Source organism: Oreochromis aureus, linkage group 14 (genome assembly GCF_013358895.1).
Source record: "Oreochromis aureus strain Israel breed Guangdong linkage group 14, ZZ_aureus, whole genome shotgun sequence".
Classification (NCBI taxonomy): Eukaryota; Metazoa; Chordata; class Actinopteri; order Cichliformes; family Cichlidae; genus Oreochromis; species Oreochromis aureus.
In genome coordinates, this window is record NC_052955.1 from 4,765,819 (window position 1) to 4,787,736 (window position 21,918).

At 42.4% G+C, this 21,918-nt stretch overlaps 1 protein-coding gene across 3 annotated transcripts in view; it reads right to left on the bottom strand.

Moving 5' to 3' along the window:
* The window catches only part of pak1 (p21 protein (Cdc42/Rac)-activated kinase 1), a 66,736-nt gene that overhangs the window by 21,898 nt on the left and 22,920 nt on the right, over window positions 1–21,918 (bottom strand). Inside the window, exons 1-6 of one of the 3 annotated variants that reach the window (XM_039598133.1) lie at window positions 9,134–9,235; window positions 5,296–5,515; window positions 2,905–2,999; window positions 1,446–1,593; window positions 1,264–1,301; window positions 135–197 (exon numbers count right to left, since the gene is read on the bottom strand). In XM_039598133.1, the coding sequence (XP_039454067.1) occupies window positions 135–197; window positions 1,264–1,301; window positions 1,446–1,593; window positions 2,905–2,999; window positions 5,296–5,488 (537 nt within the window). In that variant the 5' untranslated portion in view covers window positions 5,489–5,515; window positions 9,134–9,235. Of the gene's footprint in view, window positions 1–134; window positions 198–1,263; window positions 1,302–1,445; window positions 1,594–2,904; window positions 3,000–5,295; window positions 5,516–9,133; window positions 9,236–21,918 lie in introns of those variants that run through there. The other 2 variants (XM_039598132.1, XM_039598134.1) reach the window with 2 other exon arrangements.

A 21,918-nucleotide genomic window follows, 5' to 3' on the forward strand; every position in this document is an offset into this window, starting at 1 on the left:
CTCTCCTTCTTCTTCTCTGATTTCAGCCTCCTGCTCTGTCTTTCCACCCTGTTTTCCCTCCTCTCATCATCACTGCTGTCTGAAAGCTCAGGTCACATCTGGCGTCTGACGCCACTACATGCCACACATCCTACCTTTCTATCCCTCTCTTCCTCTCTGTCTCTCGCTGATAGTCTGACGCTCGGCTGGTGGCCAAGCTGCAGAGACAGGGAAACGGTGAAAGGAGGAAAAGATGCTGATTCACAATGCAGAGAGAGGGAGAGAGAGAGTGCGGGAGGAAGAGGAGTTCCATCATCTTCCTCCCTCCGTCTCTTATTCTCACCTTTACATTTGGGTTTAAATGTGTCTTTCAGAAAACACACACACACTGCGACAAAAACAAAACATCCTCATTCATTCAAGAATCTCTCAGTTTACAGCTCAAGTCTGTCATCCAGCAATAAAGCTGGCTCTGTATCTGAAACCAGGAAGGACACCTGTGCCATAAGATGCTCAGAAAAAAGCATTTATTCGTTCATACTATTATCTAACAAGAAAACAAAGTAAAGTAGACTAGCTCAGTAAAGTATATTACAATCAAATAGAAAAGTTAAAACTGTTGAAAAGAATAGCACTTAGATGAAGATGAAATTATTAACTGTATAAACAAAAATCTAAATAAAATATGAAAAAACCTGAATATATAGAAGAAAAATAGCTGCTTCCTGTAGGGGTCGCCACAGCGGATCATCTGCCTGTTCCTGCATCCTCTTCTATCACACCAATCTCCTTCACTACATCCACAAACCTCTTCCTCGTTTCCTCCTGCCTGGCAGCTCCTTCCTCATCGTCCTTTGTCCAGTTTATCCCAGTTTAACCCTCTGTACACGCCCAAACCAGCTCAGCCTCGCCTCTCTAACTTTGTCCTAATTTTAATTATGAACATCCCAGTTAACATCTTCAACTCTCCCACAGCCGGCTCAAACACTTGTCAGTGGAAAAAACACAGCTAAATAAAATACAAATAAAATCCAACATGATAATGTGCAAAGTGTAAAAATGAGTGAAGTAAAATCATTTATTTAATTCATTTTAAATAGCAGGGTGTAAAAGGCAGTTTCAGAGATGGGAAATGAACTGACCTGTTACCTGCTATTGGCTTAGGTAACGGCTAAACTGGTGGAAAACATGCAGACACAGCTAATAATGAGAGGAAGGCTTCCTCACAGTGCTGCCTGTATGCGGCTGTGTGAGAGAATAACGCTGTGAGTGAAGAGGTCTTACCGTTGTGGCGGAGGAGCTGAAGGCGTCAGCAGTTTTATCTGAAGGAAGCACAACACAAACACAAAGTTGAGTGTTCACAGCAGACTGAGCTCATATTATAATATGAATCTGAAGTTCACCACTCAGCTAACGTTATTGTGAATGCACGTAGGTGATGGGAGTGCGCGGGGGGCGGGTCTTACCAGTGAAGCTCATGTACTTCTGGCTGTTGGTCGTTTCTTTTGAGTCATAGAACTTTAAAACATCGAGGACGGCCTGAGGGTTCTTCTTCTGCTCCAGCTTGGTGATGTTGGATGTCTGCAGAAGCCGAGCCCACTGCTCCGGCATTCCCTGCACACACACAGACAAACACAATAAAATATCAATATTTTATTCATTTATTTCTATGTGAACTGTATTATTGTAGTTTACCTTTGTTAATAGCAACATAACACAGCAAAGAGCAAACTCTGTGTATGAAAAATGACGCTAACGGTGAAGTACTGAAACCCTTGTTATTCTCTGAGTTGTAGCATTAAACTGGATTTGCTGCTAACAGAACATCTGCTTCCATTATAAGTTTGTATCTCTGTGAAACACCAACTAATGTGAACAATGAAAAAACACGGCCCTCTGCACGAGAGTGTTCCCTAAACAGGCTGAAACATTCAAGGTCATTTAGCAATTTTAAAGCGTCGCTGTGGATATGAATGCAGCTTATAAACTAAACTTAGCATCAGCTGATAACATATCGCCCCACTCCAAGTGCTCACTTAAAAAAAACCAACATGGTGGCAGCCAGTATACACAGCTGAGGCTTCATAATGTGAAGTCTAGAAACCATCGAGTGACGTCCTGCTTTTACATACAGTCCATGACTACAGTAAGGAACACACACACACACACACACACACACAGACACACACACACACACACACACACACCCTTCTTCGAGTCCTAACAAGGCCATCTTATCATATTTGTACTTCAGCCACAGATCTGGGTCACATCTCCTTGTTTTCTGGCTCTCTCTCTACTCATCTGTCAGAATCAATCCATTGCACACACTCTTCCACTTCCTGTTCCATCATGTCTGATATCCATCCATCCATCCATCCATCCATTTACTGTCTAAATTATATTTAGATTACATCAATTTGAGCAGGAATGTTCATCTGCATGTAGATGTGTGGAAACCTGTGTCCCAGATTACAGAAAAGGAAACCACACACACACACACACACACACACACACACACACACAGTTAACTCCCAGCTAAAAGAAGTTGGTCAGGCGCCTTGTTTCAGTGAAACAAGGCGTCTTTGTCTAAAGTGATTATTTAAAAAGGTTCATTTGCCAAGCATTTGTGTCTGTTAGGAGCTGTTTCACACACACACACACACACACACACACACACACACACACACACACACACACACACACACACACACACACACACACACACACACACACAACAATGAGCATGGGTCCTTTGGTAAGCAATTAAAGTGAGGTAAACAGAAATAAATACCACAAAACACACTGTGGTTGAATCTGATAATTTTCTTCACACAGGAGAGGAAACACACACACAACACACACACACACACACACACACACACACACACACACACACACACACACACACACACACACACTTACAGTGAACTCCCCGGTAACAGCATCAAAGCCGACATGGATGGTGTGTTCGAAGTCTGACGGCAGAGAGATCTCTGGGCGCTCCTTCCTCTTATAGGCTGAATGATAAAGGAACAAAAAACAAACACACTGACTGATTTTTTTAAAGTGTTGTATTAAAACACAGAACAGTTTTCCACCCTAAGGACTCTGGATTATCCCAGGATTTATTTCCCTTTAGAATAAATAGACACTAAAGAGCGGCAGACCCAAAAACAAGTTCTAACTTGGCTGAAAGGCTGCAGAAGAGTAGCTGAGATGCTGGTTGTACCATTTCCATAATGACTCTAACAGAAAATCCTAAATGCAGCCCTTCATGAGGGGAACAAAGAGATTCAGGTTCATTAAAATTCCTGAAAAGATCTTAAATCCAGAGAGGATCACTGAAAAGAAAGAAACAGTGGGACAAAAGTTCATGCAAAACACGGGAGAGAAACTCAGGAGGAGACGGAGAGAAAAGTACAGAAACAGAGTGTTTCACAAAACAAGCCAACACATGAGACACCGTATGTTGGAAAGAGTGTGAAGATCCTCTGGGAAATCCAGTGAGAATCACACACAGCAGATTCCTCTGGATGGACTAACACTGACGCAGGACCACCAGCTTCCTGCAAAGCATCATGGGTACTCGTGAAGCACCATCAACAAAAACAGTTTTTCCTCCACAGAAGCACAACAGTTTGTTTAGGTGGAGAAAAATATATTTTGCTTCAGATCTAACGAACCAGCAGCAGACGAGTAACAATCAACCAACTCTGTCTGATTATCCAGACCTTTAAAAACTAAATGTTTTGATCCAGTTTTTACCGCCTTTCTGTCTGTTGCATGATTGAATATTGGCCAGACTTTAGCTCATGGCCTCATATTTGACTCTGGAATATTTTGTTATACAGTGGAGCTCATAGTCGACTCAGTGACTGACCAAATCATCATCCCCCCATGACTGCAGTGGTTTGTTCCAAAATGTGCAGCTGTGCATTCAAATCTCCACCTTAGTCCCTGCTCCAAGTCTTTTAGTTTGAGTAGATGTAAGTTTGCAAACCTAAGCCATGCCGCCGTGTTCCTTTAATAGAGAAGAGGCTTTCTCTTCCAAACATTACTCTACCCGTTCAGTCTTTTTCTAATTGTACTGTCATGAACTTTAACCTTTAACATGCTAACTGAGGCCTGTAGAGTCTGAGGTGGAGCTCTTGGAGTTTCTGCAGTTTCTCTGAGGGCTGAGGCTTCACCCACTAGTTATTTTCACAGTATTTGCTCACTCCGTCTTTAAGGACTCACTAGCTTAGCTTAGCTTAGCTCGTAGCTGACTTGCTAGCGGCATGTCCTCTTCACCTGTCCCTCCTGCACTTTCCTGCTTTGTGAGTCAGATGTTCAGTTCCCTTTAGTAGTAACAATAAGTGGAATAACTGTAGCCTGTTTGCATCTTTGGAGGCCACGATCACTGAAAAGGAGACCCGGCTTTGCCTTGAAAAACCCGTCGCTAGCCAGGCCCGGTTGCGGCAGATGACCGCCCCTTCTCTGAGCCTGGTTCTGCTGGAGGTTTCCTCCTGTTAAAAGGAAGTTTTTCCTTCCCACTGTCGCCAAAGCGCTTACTCATAGGGGGTCATATGATTATTGGGGTTTTCTTTGTATCATTATAGGTTCTTTACCTTACAACATAAAGCACCTTGAGGCAATTATTGGCGCTATATAAATAAAACTGAACCTTCTGTCAGTAGGGTCTGATTATGGTTGAACTTTGGTGGTGTTGTGTTTAAAAGCTGAATGCTTTTACAGAGGTCCTCAAATGTGCTGATGATCAGTTAATCAGGTGCATTTTATTAGTAGCACCTGGCTGCTATTCACCCAGGGTGTGTTTAGTTTTTCACCCGACTGCAGAGTCATGTGACAATGTTCTTCTTCACATTACTGCAACACGTTATCTGTAATTTTAAGAAAGCAACAAGCTGATGCTGCTCAGCTCTGTGGTGTCCGTTTATTGGACTTCTATTTTATTTAAAACTTGTTTTATTTGCTTCGTCTACATTTGACATATTACACGACATCCACATTATGGAGTTCGCTGATCCTTTACAGTGTGGTGTTAGTCGACATTTGAACTCCAGCACCTGTTGGGGGTCAAAGGTCAACTTCTTTAAGGATTTAACAGGATTAAAGCTGTTGAGCTGTTACTCAGTATCAGCTGTGGATCAAGAAAAAGTTCTCAGTTAGTGTCTGATGGATTCTCACAGATATTTATGACCCCTAGCTTCTATTTCAGGGATGAATATGTTAGCTTATGGGTTTAATTTGTTGTTAATATCAGTAGATATTTATTTAGTTTGCACACATTCACCCTGCGGCATCATAACTCACTTTTATCGCCTCCTCCTGTCAGGATGAATCGAATGGAGCGGTCTTTCTTCTTCTTGTCCTCCGGGTTTGGAGGGAGGGGCTTGGAGCCATGGTTGAGGGGGACAGGGTCCTTGTTGCAGGAGCCAATCATGGTGCTGGTGTTCCTCATGGGCGGAGCTGGGGGCTTGTCCTCGACCTCCCCATTATCAGACATCTTCAGATAGGCTGCAGCCGACCGTTCCTGTGCACCAGAGAGGCCAAAGTCAAGGACAGAAACACAAACTCTTCTAACAGACTAACGGACCTGTTTTAAATCTGTCAGCTCTTCATTATTGATCTGACACAAACAAAAACAATATCAGCTACTTACAAATTATGCTGTTCTTTTTTTCTGTCAAAAGGCCCATAACAACATCTGATATCACTGCATCTCCCGTCTCTACAGCTCAGCGCACGTGGTCGCGTTTCCCAGTAAATTGAAACTCTTTACAAGACGCTTTGTGGTTTCTCATAAAGAGAAAACAAAGAACCATAAATACTGAGATTAAATGTTTCCACCACATTGTTAGCTTAATCAGCTTTAATCATAGAAGATCATTGATCATAAAAAACAACAAAAATGGGTGAAAATCAGTACGAATAAAAAAAGAAAACTGCGTTTCTCTATTTGCTCACTGAGCGAGGTTTGTCGGAAGATGACTAAAACATCGCGTGTGCTGACTCAGACTTAAATGCAGTCTTGGTAAAAAGATAACACAGACACACACACACACTTGCGCGTACACACATATTTCGTTCTGTACGTACAACCTGGAGGAGGCGCCCACACAGCTGAGCGGAGAAGAGGGACATTTTAATGACCGGTTCTACCACAACGCCCTCATACAAAAATACACAAAATCACACGCACAGACTACAACACAACCTGCTCGGCTAAATGCTCCACTGGGCACAGGAACCCACGAGGCCAGTCTATTTAGGTCAGAGAAACTCCGAATAAATCACGATTCATACTATAAATAGAAATAACCCACAGTAACAAGAATAAACAAACTGCTGTGTGTCTGTATCTCTCAGTTAAAAGGATCGACTCCTTCGGTCCTGTCCTGAAGACGCTTCATAAAACAAGCCGATGTTCCCTCAGTTTTGGTGTAGCTAAGGTGAAATCAAAGCTTGCTTTAAAGCTTGTTTCAGAACTTTAGCAGCACTGCCACAAACACATTAGAGAGAAAACTGAATGTTTCAAATCTGTAAATCTTTTCTTCTCCCCCTTTGTACACTTTCTTCGGGCACGGCAATCGATCCCAGGTGTGGATTATCACAGCCACAGCGAGAGGAAGCAGTCTCAGTCCAAGTCAAACAAACTCTCCAGTGGTTTGTTTGTGGTGGGAAATTGATCCGACCCTAATCTCACCCAGTGCTGCAGGTTTTGGGTGAAGCAGCTTCTCTGACCAGATGCTGCGCTTTAAACACTACTTCCCTAATATTCGTGCAGACGGTACATTTTTTACTGGCATGTATAGTTTTCCTTTAAATTTACTAATACATGCACTGCTGCATGCACTGCTGCATGCACAGCTGCATGCGCTGCTGCAGCGACAGATCCTCATATCAAACAGGGACAGATCAGGAGTTTATTTCAAGGGAGGAGATAAAACACCTTGTCACAGACAGAACTGAAGTGGGGCACAAAGACCAAGTGTGAGACAAATAAAAGTTATTTATGCTCTAAACCAGGGGTGTCAAACATAAGGCCTGGGGGCCCGAATTGGACCAGCAAAGATTTTAAAGCTATTCCTACTAAAAAAGACTCCCAACCCCCCCACTGTCATTCACACTACGTGACAGACAGCTATACTATAGAAATACCTGTATTGTTTTACAGTGGGTCCACTGTAGGAGCCATTTTTTGTGTTGTTACCGTATGTGTACCACTAGGGGTCGCTTTTTGTGTTTTTAATGGTGCGGTATTTAAGGTAGACAGACGTAATTAGTGTGAGGTGTTGTTGATGAGAAAGAGCAAACGGTTTGTGATTTATGTTAAATGACGTTGGATACTAAGAGAACTGATGAGCAACAAATGCAACCGATGGAAAGCAATAAAGGTGTTAAACAGACACGATAAGTACGGCTGGAGTTATTGGACTATGTCAAGTCTCATTCATAACAGCTGCATCGGTCACCCCGCTTCAAGCGCAGGCTTATCCTCTACATCCACAGTAAAAATATTATCTGAGAATTAACAAAAACTTTATATTTTATAATCACAGGACAATCCAGGTAAGGAGCTACTGGAACTTTTCCTGCAGTTTTACACTTTGTAGTTTCACTGGTCCAACCCATATAAGTTCAGTGTGACATTCCTGCTCTAAACACTCTGGTTCAGGCACTTTTTTCTACTCTTGGCTCTATATGATGTCAGAGAGACTATATAGCTTTCATATGTGTCAACTCAGCCACTTATGCCCCGCCCAACTCCTATTGAAATCTTTTTATGAGGGGCAGCCATTAGAAGAATGGGGGAGGGGTTAAAACACCGTGTCTCAGACAGGGTTTTATAAGACAAGTCGTTTTTAACGATTTTTTTAAAGGTTTGGAAATAAGCTTAAATTGTTGCCCCTGCTTTCAACCAGGCTTCCTGTGCACAGGGCCTAAATTTGTGAAGCACCTCATCAAAGTATCTCACAGGACAAAACCTGCAGTTCCTCTAATGTCCACTGGAGGCTGGCTCCAAATGTGAGTCAATTCCCACGTCTTCCAGTGTTAAAATGTCCAAATTTACAACAGCCCACCACAAAAACATGGTTCAAGTTCATTTAATTTGCTTTATGTCGCTTTAGCATTTTTTAACACATACAACTTCTAACGTATTTAATTAAGCAACTGCAAAATTTTACCTTCATACTATGAAATGCTCGAAGTTTCAGGCTTTCCAAGTAAAATGGAGATCACGATTTAAAGCCAAAATCTCACCTTCGCTCAGAATTATTTTCTCTATTTTCTAATATCATGGGATACATCACAGTTTCAACATGAAAGCACAGATTCATAGAAACAAGCTTTGGCACATGTTTGATCTGTTTTCTGACCATTCACTGAAGAAAACTTAAAAAACTTAAAAAAGTTAAACTTTAGGGAAACTAAACATGAAAGGTCTCCATCTTAGCAACATTTTGATACCAGACTTATATTTCCTGTGTGACAGCACAGAGGCTATGGCCTCTTTCACATGAACTCTGTGGACCTAATCAAAATAATCTGATAATATTATGAGCGTTATATAAGATATTATACAGCTTTGTAGGCATCGTCACGACTGCAATAAACTGTTATTCATGCGTGAAAAGAGGGCTGAGCGAAAGTGTTGAACAGCACAAAGCAAAAGACCAAAAAACAATCAATGAAAACACTCGGTGTTATTAGAATGACACTAATGAAGCAAATCACCTCAAAATGAATTTTTGTCACAGCCCACTGTGCAGGTTTTACTCACAAAAGAAAACATACAAACAGTTACGACAATAAAAACCTCCCACTGAGTTTTAATCGCCTGCTGCTCTGAGAGTGAGACAGCAGCATGCACATAAATCATTTTTCCATTTTTTCCATCAAAGGGTAAATCTGACTGTTTTCTGAAGAAAGCATCAACAACTAAAGGTTCTGATTTACAAGGTCAAGTTATATTTCATAGTTATCAGAGGACAAATGAGCCTTTTTTTACAAGCCATTCACAAAAATAAGACGTCGAATACAAGAGAGCTCAACAGAGAGATGATGATGGTTGAGTCTTGAAATCACTGAAAGCTTTCATTTTTAAATCCTAAAACTGATGGTTTGTCCTTCATGAAGCAGTTCTTACCTTAGCAGAGCCACACAGACATGTTTACAGCTTGGAGGTGATCCACAAACAAACAAACAAACAAAGAGAAAATCTTTCTGCTCAAAGAGAAACTGTTGGATCGACTGAGGGTTAAAGTCTAGCAGAGACTGAGAGGCTGCGAGCCTTTTGACCAATCCTGCCTCCTGTAGACGGTGATGTCATTGTGTGATGTCACAAGGTGAGTCACATGAGGAAGTGGGACATACAGTAAACACACACACACTCACACAGATACTCACACATATGTTTTAGAAAGGCGACAGGAAAACTTCAAACACACAAGTCTTTATTGTGTCTGCTGGGTGAAAACACACACAGGCATTATCACACACAAACACAAGAGTGTGTGGATGTTTACAGCCACCACACAAACAATCACTGTGTGTGTGTGTGTGTGTGTGTGTGTGTGTGTGTGTGTGTGTGTGTGTGTGTGATGTCTTTGTTGTTTGTTTGTTCTGTGAAACACAAACCCAGAATCGCACAGACACACACGAGCAGACGTCTCATATTTCGGACTGTGCTGTCAGTTTCAGCACAGACCTGTTACCAAACAAAGCCACACACTGTCTGCTGCAGGGCACACACACACACACACACACACACACACACACTAATTGATCTTCTAAAAATAACCACAGGATGAGTGAGCAAGGTTTCAGAGGGTTTTCCAGACTCCAACTTTTCCCTGTGGGACAAAAACTCAGTTTAATGTCTTTCCAGCGAGGTTACACACAACAGCTCCTAAACTACAGACAAATCTCAATTTGCCCTGTCGTGATCACTCTCACTAGGAGAGGATCTTTGAAGAGCAGGAAATCCTGATGCCTTATTCTGAAACAGGTGGTGGAAGCCTCCCAGGTCAGAACAGCTGGGCGGGGTGACGGCTGCTTTCTGGGTCGGAGTGACGGAGGATTGGAGGGACTATTTGACTTTTCTGCATCATGTGGTTCTGTGACTGAGACCTTTAGGTTTTATTTATGATTTCTGTCCCAGTATTTTTTAACACAACTAAACTGTAAGAAGTACGCGTTCATCTCCAAGCTCATCTACTCTAATTCTGTTTCCAGAGCTCAGTGAAGCAGATCAGAGACGTGATTATCAACTGGATGAGTCAACCCAGAGTTTATTACAGGAAAGATGCGGTTTAATCCTGGATCTCTCAGGTCGCCTGAGATCTTTTAAGTTTTGCGTGGAGAACAAGTGCAAGTCAGATGAACTAACTCCATCTTTCTTTACGAATGAAACTTTTTTTTATCTTTAAAAAAATCTAAAAACAAGACTTTCAAAACAGAAAAAAAACAAGTATCAACAAAATCAAACAACACACAGCGTTTGTTTACTCTGAGGGCAAGGGCTGCACACACACACACACACACACACACACACACACACACACACACACACACACACACACACACACACACACACACACACACAACCACACACACACACACACACACACACACAACCACACACACACACAACCACACCCGTGTCTGAGTGATAAGAAAATATCACTCTGTCAGACAACTTTTATGATATCAAGAATTACAACACACACACACACACACACACACACACACACACACACACACACACACACACACACACACACACTCAGAGGATGATTACAGCGTGTGTCTGTTCTGTGAGTCACGAATTGTCTGAGCTGTCATGTCCGACACATCGATTTCTCCAGCTGACGACTTCCTCGCTTTCTTATCTGTCTTCTCAGTGAAAACATTTCCTTTTCCTCTTCGTCGCGCTGCTTTCGCGCTGCTTGTTACCGCCAATCGTTCGCAGTGTGAGCTGAGAGCAGCATCAACAAAACTACACCGGAGAATCCATATCTGATCAGACATCAAATCATCTAAAATACCCTCGATACGGATCGGCTTGAGGCACAGTGCCTGCTACCTGGATAAGGTGGATGAAAGAGGAAGTGAAGGTGAAACATGTAGAAAAAGCTCAAAGAGAAAACACTGTGGGAGGAAACCAGAGAACCCAGAGGGAACCCACGAAGAGAAGCTCCAGCGGGACAGTGGATTCAAACCAACGACCTTCTTGCTGTGAGGTGACTGTGCCACTCCCGTTTTGGCAGAAAAACAAAACAATGGATGATGTCACTGTGACATGTCGATCTTTTATATACAGCTTATGAGTTGAAACCTCTTCAGGGGGCGAGCGCCACTCACTTCTGTGAATCTCACTCATTCATCATCGCCATCTCTTTAAAACATGTGTCTAATGAATTAATACTTCCGGTACCTTTAAAAACAAAAATCAGAAAATCCAAAAGAATGTTTTATTCAGGTAACACATGTAATGAGTAGGGTTGTCAAAAAAGGTGATACTCAGATTCTAATTGACAGTAAAAATCACCGTCGGGTTTGATGCTCATTTAACACTCACCCTCCCACAGCCCCTCCCCCCACTAGCAGCTGAACACATGAACAGCAGCACAACAAACGTGGTGAAGCATCTTAAAGACCAACACCCTGGTGTTTATTAAGGATTTTGTTTCAGCACAACTAACATCAGCAGTTCCATCCATCAGTAACGTTACAATAGACGGCGTTAATTTAACAGCATAAAAAACTCACGTTTCTCTTTAACTCCCAGATTGAAGCTGAGTAAAGTCTGCCAGCAGCTAACCAGGAACAGTGACAGTCTACCTCATCGGTCGATCTGATCAGCAATTAAAAAGGAAATAAACAGCAGCTGAATATTTTTCTGGGATTTTGCAGTCAGTCATGTCATCTACACACACAAACACAAACAGGTGATGAATACATGTGTTTCCACACAGGGAAGCTTACATTATGGAGATATAACCACAAACACCTCAAGAGACAGCTGCCATTAAGTGTCAGTGCTTCCTGGAAGTGCCGTATCAGCACGCATACAGATGAATCCCCTCTGACTCTTTCCTGCACATCACCGAGGTTTCACTTTGCCCCCCTCCTTGTATCATTTTTATCGTCACTGTCGGTAAAGATTTATGAGAAACGGGAACTGAATGGCTGCATTACTAAATTATTGCACCGCCCTGTAGTAAAGTTTTTATGATGCATCCTGTGAGTTGAGTGTTTTCTTGTGTTTTATTTCCTCTCACAGACCAATTTTGGGTGGATGTCAGTTTCATTACTGCGTGTATACTGTGGTGGCAGAAAAATAGGAAACGAGTAAAAGAAAACATCACGATGTCTGGGACGATCAAAATAAGGCTTTTTCTGCTGCTAGAGGTTAGAAAAGAAATGTGAAAAAAAAGACAGCCACTTAAGGCAAAAGCAGAGGTTTAACGATCGATTTGTTGCTAACAGCCAGGAGCCAGTCGCCCCTGGCTGCCATGGTAACCATGATGTGGGTTTCGCACCTCAAGAGTTTCTGAGTGACACAAGCAGTAGATGTGAAATCATGGATCACCAAAAGCTTTAGCTCCTCGCTGGCACTGCCCTGTATTTAATGAGGAGCTACCATCCACGCCGCCCCCACGCCTTCAGTGTCCCTCGCAGTGAGATCATGCCCCGCTGGCCTCGTGCAGCAGATAACTGAAACAACCTTTCAAAAGTTGATGCAAGCGCGAAAATTTACATGTTTGTTGGAGCAATAAGTCTGAGGAGCTGAGGACCAAACCAACAACCTTCTGAATGGCAGATAACACAATCAAAAGAGTATATACAATTTGGATACATGTATCCACCTGTGAACGACTTGCCTGTGATGTTCCGTCATATAAATGTGTATCCGGCGTCTGGAGGACACATACATCATCGTGTTTGATTTTAACAAGCTGTCAGTTTCTTTCTTTGCGGTAGGAACCAAAGCTGTGAATGTTGTCTCCTCAGTGTTGATGTCATCATGTCCATTGCTCTCATTGGTAGTTACTTCAATCGCCTTTACTCATAGTTGAGAAACACTTTACTCATCTACTGTCATTCTGCCTGTGGTTGCCTAAAGTTGCTGCACGTCATTGACTTTCTATAGTCACTTCCTGCACGGACGCCCGTTAAACTTAATTCCGACTTTGTTGAATCTCTTGTATGTAGAGCCTTTGCAGTAGCCTCATGCCTGACACCATCATAGACGTGTGCATGTTGTGCCTATATTGATCCGCAATTTTGGGCAGGTGGTTTTCTCTCTTCTGTCTTGATTTGAAAAAATGGTGGCAGAAGAAGAAGTAGACAGAAATGCCTCCAATCACACTGACCAATCAAAGTCATCACAGGCAACAGCACACACTGTGTGCATACATCTCTAGAAAAGTGCACATAAGATTGTGGTGTAAGCTGTGGTGGAGGGTTTCAGAAGGGTTTGGAGTTACAGTAAAGCAGAGTTACCTCAGAGGTGAAAATCCCACTTTAGGATTTGGAATGAATCAAATGTTCGTTTCATGTCAGGCAGGTGTTTGCCTGAACATGGGAAGCAGAATCGACAAGTTCTACTTTTTTCTACATGTAAATAAATTGTGCACGCTAGCTTCTACATGCCAGGGGATGTTGCAGAAATGGGTTAAACATTTAGCTGAACTTGCACACCCAGCAGGGGGGATCCGCCCCAGTCGTAGCCCAGCAGAGCTCAGTGCGCTTGGCACTGGGAGGCCACAGAGAACCCCCAGCTGCTCCTGGAGCTCCCGCTGTTACAACAAACACTAAACACTGCACACACCCAACAAGCTCTCGGTGTCAGATATTAGAGGAGGCGTGACATAAACAAGGAATCTAAACAGGGAGAGACAAAGGGACAGATGAGAAGACAGATGGAGACGTTACTGCAGCCTTCTGGATAAAGAACAAAGAAGGAAAAAACACGTCTGCAAAAGTCCCGACAAACAGCAGCGAGAAGAGTCTTAACCGGTTTGCGACATCAACACAAAGAGAGATCAAATTCTGTCTCGTCTGCCTGCAGCTGACTCCAAAATCACGTCGTCATGGTAATGAGACAAACCCCCAGGCCCAGACTTCAAATGTATATTTTACCATATTTTCACAGGTTTGACAGCATGCATGGACTCATGGATACATGTGCATGTATCAGTGTCTACCCCACACAGTCTGTATTCATGTTCACACACACGCAGCCACACCCATTATAATTTGGGTCTTTGAAGTTTCCACCTCAGGAGAGTCCCTGGTTTGCACAGCACACCCTGTGTTCTGTTCCTTCTTTATCTAAAGCAGCTTCCGTCTTTTATTTTGAGTTTTCATTATTGGACTGAGAAGCAGTTTTGCACGACTCACAGTTCAAAATAATCCTTCTTATATCTTTTGTCTGATTTCTTATACTGGGCCTCAGTTCAACCTCTGACTGACTGAAGCTCTTTTTTAGCTTCCTTCCTACTCCCTTTAAGCTAACCTTCTTAGGATTGGCTGCCCCTCTTAAACCAGATTTGAACATGGTGCTTCCATGTGCCTGACATTAGGATGTTAGGGATAAAACAAAGCTCTCTGAAGCACAAGAATTGCATATATTCGGGTTGGGCGATATGTAAAAATTTTCCAACCAGCAATCGTCAGTCCAACAATCGCCGATGGGTGATATATTCGCGCATGCGCGGTCATCACTATTAACATTTTTAACGCTCTGAACCCATCTGGAGTGCAGAATGAACAAAATTTGGACAAACTGCCAAAATTTGTTTACAGAGACATTTGAGGGACTTTGACTAAGCCTGTGCTCCAGATGGGTTAATTGTTAATCGCGTTAGTCGTGATGACGGCGTGTTAACGCTGACAGCACTAAAAAAATATAAAGTTGCCAATTTGGGATTTCTTTGGCTTTAAATCAGATGAAATAAGTAAACCCAAGGATGTAACCAAAACGGTGTGCTGCTTGTGCAGACGTATAGTGTGAGCAAAGTACTCAAACACGACTAACTTGGATGAGCATGTAAATGTCCACCATCCGGCTGAGTATGCGGCTATCAGCAGCTTCTGCAGCTCCATCAACGAGCATCTGGGCGCACTCTGAGGAGGGTGCATTTGCTCGCAGATGAAAGAGGGTGCTGTTAAAACAGCGCTATTAATTTTTTTTCTGTTGACTGCTTCTATTAGCTCCATCATTATTAGCAAACTTACTCATGGGCAAATAAATAAATAAATCGTCCTTGTTAAAACTATCGACGATCGTCAGTAGTCGATATATTCGTCTAATCGCCCAACCCTAATGCATATACATTAAATCCATTTTAAGAAACTTTGGTCGTGTTTAATATGAACACCTGCCACTGCAACAGTAGCCCTGCACCCCATTTGCTTAGCATCCACAAAAGCTCCGCCTCCAAGGAGTCCTGACTGAGAAACCGTGGAACACCACACACTCATGTTGAGATGGGGAAACGTTCAGGGCTATAAGAAAAATGAGAGCATTACAGTGAAAATGAATGTAAAACAATAATTATTTAATCTTCACTGAAATTCAATAATAATAATAATAATAATAATAATAATAATAATGATGGATTTCATTTATATAGCGCTTTTCGGGACCCCTCAAAGCGCTTTACAATTCCACTATTGCATTCACTCTCACATTCATACACCAGTGAAGGCAAGCTACAGTTGCCTTCACACATTAATCACACATTCCTACTCTAATTTACAAACTCAACGGCCGCTTTATCAATGCCCAAGTGCGCGCGCACGCGAGATACGTACCCGCCGAGAACGCGAGCACGGACTCACTATTCAATTCTCTCACATTCGTGATTTGTACAGTCGGAACACCAGATGTCACAGGTCTGGAGTTTTTACTGCCCCTCCCTCTAATTTAACTGTGAGTAACATTTATGCTTAACTTTAATCACAGCCAAACCAGTTAACTCAGGAACAAATAACACACTGAAATAAACCAAACATTAACATTTAGAAGTGATCTAAGTGACATATATCATTTTTAACTCAGTAGTGAAACCTCTATGTTGTATTTACAAAAAAAAACTCATAGAGATGTTAGAAAAGTGTTTCCTGAGGTCAATACTATAGACAACTGCTGGGGTTTCTTTAACCTGAGGAGGAGCAGGTGGGTCACCAGTCCGCTGTTGAGTGGATTCTGGGATATATAGCCCCAAGTGCTGGTCATTAGAAGACTCCGGGACTTTTTCGCGTTCTCGGCGTGATGCGTTTGCAGTACTTGGTCTCCGACTGATGACGTATCACCAGAAGCTACCTATTGATAAACTGTGTTTATTTAAAAAACTATACAGGTCACATCGGAGGAGCAGGTGAAGAGAGTCCATTAGAAACTTTTTGCCTACCTCTGTTTTTATTACAGACATTATAATATCTTTTCCTGTTGTTCACATTATAATAACAAGTATTGTGTGTATTAAAGCCATTAGTCTGTGCTACACAGCTCCATTATATTAAAATACATCAATCAGCCACACTGCTGGACCGGGTGACAGGTTAATTCACTCACACACACACACACACACACACACACACACACACACACACACACACACAGTAGACTCACTCCCACATATTCTGCTCTGACAGTAAAGAAATGCATTAAAACAACAAATGTGGATTATTACGCTACTGAAAATAGTCCCAAACAAGAAGCACTTTTTCTAACTGAGCAGAAAACTTCAACATTATGAATCACATCTGAACAGCAGAGTATTTCAAGGCTTTTATGCAGAAACCTTAAAGTCTTTTGTCAGGTGGCAATCAGTGTGAGTTTGTGTTTGCGTGTGGTCGTCAGAGGACAGATGGTAATTTTGAAGAAGAGGACGTGGCCAAATGTAAAATAAAGGAAACACGAAGAGAAAAAGAGAGGGGAGAGGAGGGGGGATGGTGGTTTTCTTTTGCATGAACGAAGGGCACGACGGGCCTGAGTGGGCCGGAAAAAGAGATACAAAGGCGAAGAAGAAGAAGAAGAAGAAGAAGAAGAAGAAGTAGAAGAAGAAGAAGAAGAAGAAGAGAGCTGATTAAAAGAGGATGCAGGTAGGGAAAGAAAAGAGAATGAAGGGAAGAGAGTGGGTGAAAGGAAAAAGGGAGTGCGTGACCAAATAACAGACTGCATCTTGGCAGGGGCACACACACACACACACACACACACACACACACACACACACACAGGCGTTTTTCCATCTCTCCAGAGGACATTGCAATGACAATATTCATATCCTGCAGACTAACTAACTAGGAGAACTTTATGTTTTCCACACAATGTGTAAAAAAAACAAACGCATGTACATGTATCTGTATATTTAGCTGCCTGTGTCAAGCAATGTCTCTGACACCAGGCTTGTAGATCAGGGCCTTTGTATATTTTTAGTGACGATAAAAAAGCTCATTTAATTACCATAATTACTGCTAGCTGAATCTAAAATAATTAGTAACTAAAGCTTGGCCTTAAATGCAGTGGAGTAAATGCTGAGTGCCCTGCAGGTATCGCTGCTGGAAGGACAGAAGTGGCCCGCTGAAGTCAACCTCGTGTTTGACCTTTTTAAACTGTTTACTGGACGTTTCCCTGCCGCTTGCCTGTGATGTCACCTACACTGACCAACCAGTGCCTGCAGCTAAAGTTTGGACAATCTGGATTTTAATCTGCCCCACACTGTGCTGAGTTTGGGTCCTCTCCTCCTGTGGTTTCTTACTTCTCTGAGTGGTGTGGAGGGATTATTCAGGCCTGGCAGAGGTATGCAGCATCGGTCTGCTCTTGTTTAGTTATTTGACTGTGGTCAGACTGGATATTCTGGGTGCTGTAATGACGCTGGTGTTGCATGATAACCCACGGCGTATTTTTCCAGACCCTAAACAGCAAAGTAACAGCAGAGCAAAGCCTAAATGACGGAGGACGTCAGTTTACACAGCCACGTTTAACGCAGCAGTCACAGCTGGGTGGCTGTGGTTGGGATGTGCTGCTTTGTACGTGACATTACATACAGATTAATGTGAATCCAGGACTGAGCCACATCTCTAAAACATCCACTTTAGCTGGATTTCAAACCACCAGAATGTGGCTGAAGTTTCCATGTGGTTTTTACAGACGTCCAGATAAAAGGAACATGACTCCAATCTGAAAAATCTGATTTGGGACGACGGAGCGAAGCAGGGCCTTAATTCCATCATGTGTTTTTGCTGTTATACTGAAAAATCACAGCAGGCGCTTTTAATAGAAAATTTAGCACAATTTAGCCAAAACAAACACGTTAGACCCCCAAACATGGGTTTAATATTTCATTCAAATGACTTTAAATACTTTTCACAAACACACAGCAGCCATGAACCTTCAAAACTTTACCTGACGTAGAGGTGTTTGCCAAATTACAAATGTTAGGTGTCACATGTGCAGCGTCCTACGTGCTAATCCCAGATCTCCAAAAGTGGCAGCTACCACTTTAATTGTTGGGAGGCTTAAGTTACCACATTGGGACAAAAAGACTGTATAAAAGAGCCCCCAGGTCTGGAAAGTCAAGCCTTACACCTGTGTTCTTTATAAAGACCAGTAGGGGGCGACTTCACCTGTTTACCCCCCAAAAAAGACTTTAGCTGTAGGGAGAACGGCTAGCTTGAAGTTACCAGCTAATACTGGCGAGCTCAGTTAGCAAACTAGGTATCAGCTAATCGGTGTAAGGTACTATAACATACTAAATGTTTGATTGAGTTAGTTCTTACTGTCCTTTTAATGACACACGAGTACAGAAGCAGCTCAGATATATAGAGGGACGTGTCGGAACAGTTTGAAAACATGAGACTTTGAGGAAATAACTTAACACTTGGCAACACCTTTGCTTCCAGGTTTCACTTCCTCTCTTCCTATATCTGCGCTGTTGTGGTGGTATTATCTGACAACTACCATTCAGGAGAATACTGCAGAGGCTACCTGTGTCTCAACGGTGAGGATAAATGGAAGTGAGTGTGCGGGTGAAGGCACCAATGTGGAGGGTATACTGGCGCCATAAGGCCCCAATTAATGGTCACCTGGGGTATAATACTATGTTTCCCAAACCAGGTGGTGTGTGGTTGCTGGCAGTCACCATGGGAAATTAGTTCTGAACACGTATATGGCACTGTAATATAAACCTCCTTACTAACTAAGAAAGCAATCAGAATGGGGCACAGCACCCTTTTTGCAACACACAGTGACCTCCAGCGACCCCTGTAGGAGGTTGTGGAATATGCATTTTTTCCAGTCTGTAGGACAGCGTGGGTTCAAGCACCCTGCATGTCTCATAATTTGGTAGATGACTGAAACTAAACGGTCAAGAGGTCCAGTGATTCCAGTTAGTGGAGGTGGAGCTTAGCAGAGAGCAACATCTGTCAATCAAAGCAGCCATGTCCCAAAAGTTAGGTTGTAAGCCTTAAATAAATCAGAATAGAAGACAATAAAATCCTCCCACTGTGCAGATATGAAGGGGGAAACTATCGACAGAGGCCTAAGCTGTTCTGTGCATCAGCGTGCAGACATCTTTATTTCTCTCGTAAAGACGTAATAAGGGGATCGATTTGGCGCCAGCCTCAAGTGGCCATTAGAGGAACTGCAGTTTTTAAAGTTGCTGCTCAGTCCCGGGCAGATTATCCAAAAAGTTCATGTGAGAAAGCAGATTTTGGGATCATTACCTTACAATATCAATAATTCAGTAGTGACTCTTCCCCCATGCTGCCTGCCTTCACACACACACACACACACACACACACACACACACACAAGATGTGATTAACTACCCATCCATCTGACTCTATGTGTGTGTGTGGAGTACATTGATTATGCAGGTTATTGTAAGCAAGGCATTACGCCCCCCCCCCCCGGCCTCAGTTGGCCCTGAAGCAATATGCTGAGGCGGGGCTGCACAGATGGCGGTATGGAGCAGGTTGTGTGTGTGTGTGTGTGTGTGTGTGTGTGTGTGTGTGTGTGTGTGTGAGGGAGGATCTGTGCTGACTTAAAAAACATCCATAATCAATTTGGTCTTTTACCCACTGAGATCATTCAGACGGTCTCTCCTCGCTCTGCCCTGCCTCTGATCGTTTGTATTTCAGGAAGTGATTCAGGGACTGATGGAGGTGCTGCTCAGGAGGTGAGGCGGGTTGTCCACTAATCACAGACCGTTCGATTCCCAGCTCCTCTATACGTCCACACATCCAAGAGTCCCTGCTGCATGTCCGCTCACTGCTATACTCATTCTCATTCCTCAAATACTGCAAAGGCTGCAGCTTTTCTTGTGTTTCAAAAGAAACACTCTTTGTCAGCCTTTAAAGTCAAAATCAAGCCTTAGTAAAAAATCCACAATACCAAGAAAAACTGAGGAAGAATCAGACTCAGAAGAGAGGAGGGGGAGGAAGAGGAGGAGGCCATTAATCACCTCAGAGAGTTGACTGGCTGGAAAATGACCAGTTAGACGAGTATCAACCAGCCCTTCAAAGACTCTGGAGGTTTGGAGGTTGACTGACGCGAGAAAAGATCAGCTCAGGCTTTACTGGACAAACTGGGTCGTAATCGTGGTCTCGCCTGCACTCACTGTCAGACTGAACCAGCGTCACAGCCTCTCTGCTTTTTCTCTGTCACTTAACTCTGACCTTTATCAGAGACGACTTTCAAAATAAAACAATTCAACTCATGATCGTGACATTTTCTGGTAGACAGATATTTTCCAGACACATATTTATAACATCCAGAATATCAACTTGTTTTTATTTGTTTATCACCGCAAAAATAAAACATTTTATAATTCACGTCTTAACAGTTTCTGTTACACTCAGCTGCAATCATCCGATTTAATTCAACACATAAAAAAAGAAAACTCAAACTTTCGTCTCCCGTGTGTTTCTGTTCTTACTTGGTTTTCACGGAGCACCGGTCCTGTCACTTTGAGTTCAGATTAAATGGTTCATTATGACTCCTGAGATAAATCTGAGTTTCATATGAAGTTTGAGACGAAAATGATCTAATCAAAGACAAAAATCTAGCCTCAGATTCATATGCTGCACATCTCTACGTTTTTAAAATCACACGGTGTAACGGAGCAGAAGAGAATCGCTCTCAGGCCACTAACCTTTCAGTGCGGACCTAAAGCAAAGGACCAGGATGTTTTCATAGTGAGGAATCCAAACCACACAGTGACACATTAATGACTAACCTTGTGTTGTGGATAGATGATCTAAGATGTTCTCTTGACTGCCGTTTGGTTCATTTTCAGTCTGTCTCCCATATGACGGCATTTTTCTGCACATCGGAGACCCTCAACATGAACTTTCACTTTTTTTAACTTTTAGTGTTTGTTTAACTTAAGGAAAGGGGTGTTTGGACCTGGAAATTAATGGCAGACCTACCATAAGAAAACAAAGCTGAACATTTTCATGATATAACAGTAAAAATAATAACTCTGAGTCTGCAGCTTCTGATATGCCAAAAGTTTCAGATTTTCTGAATACAGAATACTTTTTAACTCCTCAGAAAAAACATCACTTTGCGTTTTTTCTGCACTGATATATGTCTGCATTTTTCTTACTATTTTAGTTTAACAAAAATGAAAGTAATTGGTATAAAAGAATAAAAACTTGGGCTTTCTGTAACAGTCAGTAACATAGTAACAGTCTGTACACTGAAATAAAAAAATCTCAAGACTTAGAGTCAAACTGAGGGTTTCTGTATAAACGTGTGTGTGTGTGTGTGTGTGTGTGTGTGTGTGTGTGTGTGTGTGTGTGTGTGTGTGGCTAAAGATCGAGGACATTCAACTAAAGAATAATCACCAACAACAACAACTCCAAAGACGCTTCATGTGTCATGCCAAAACACACCCTACAAAATCCAATAAA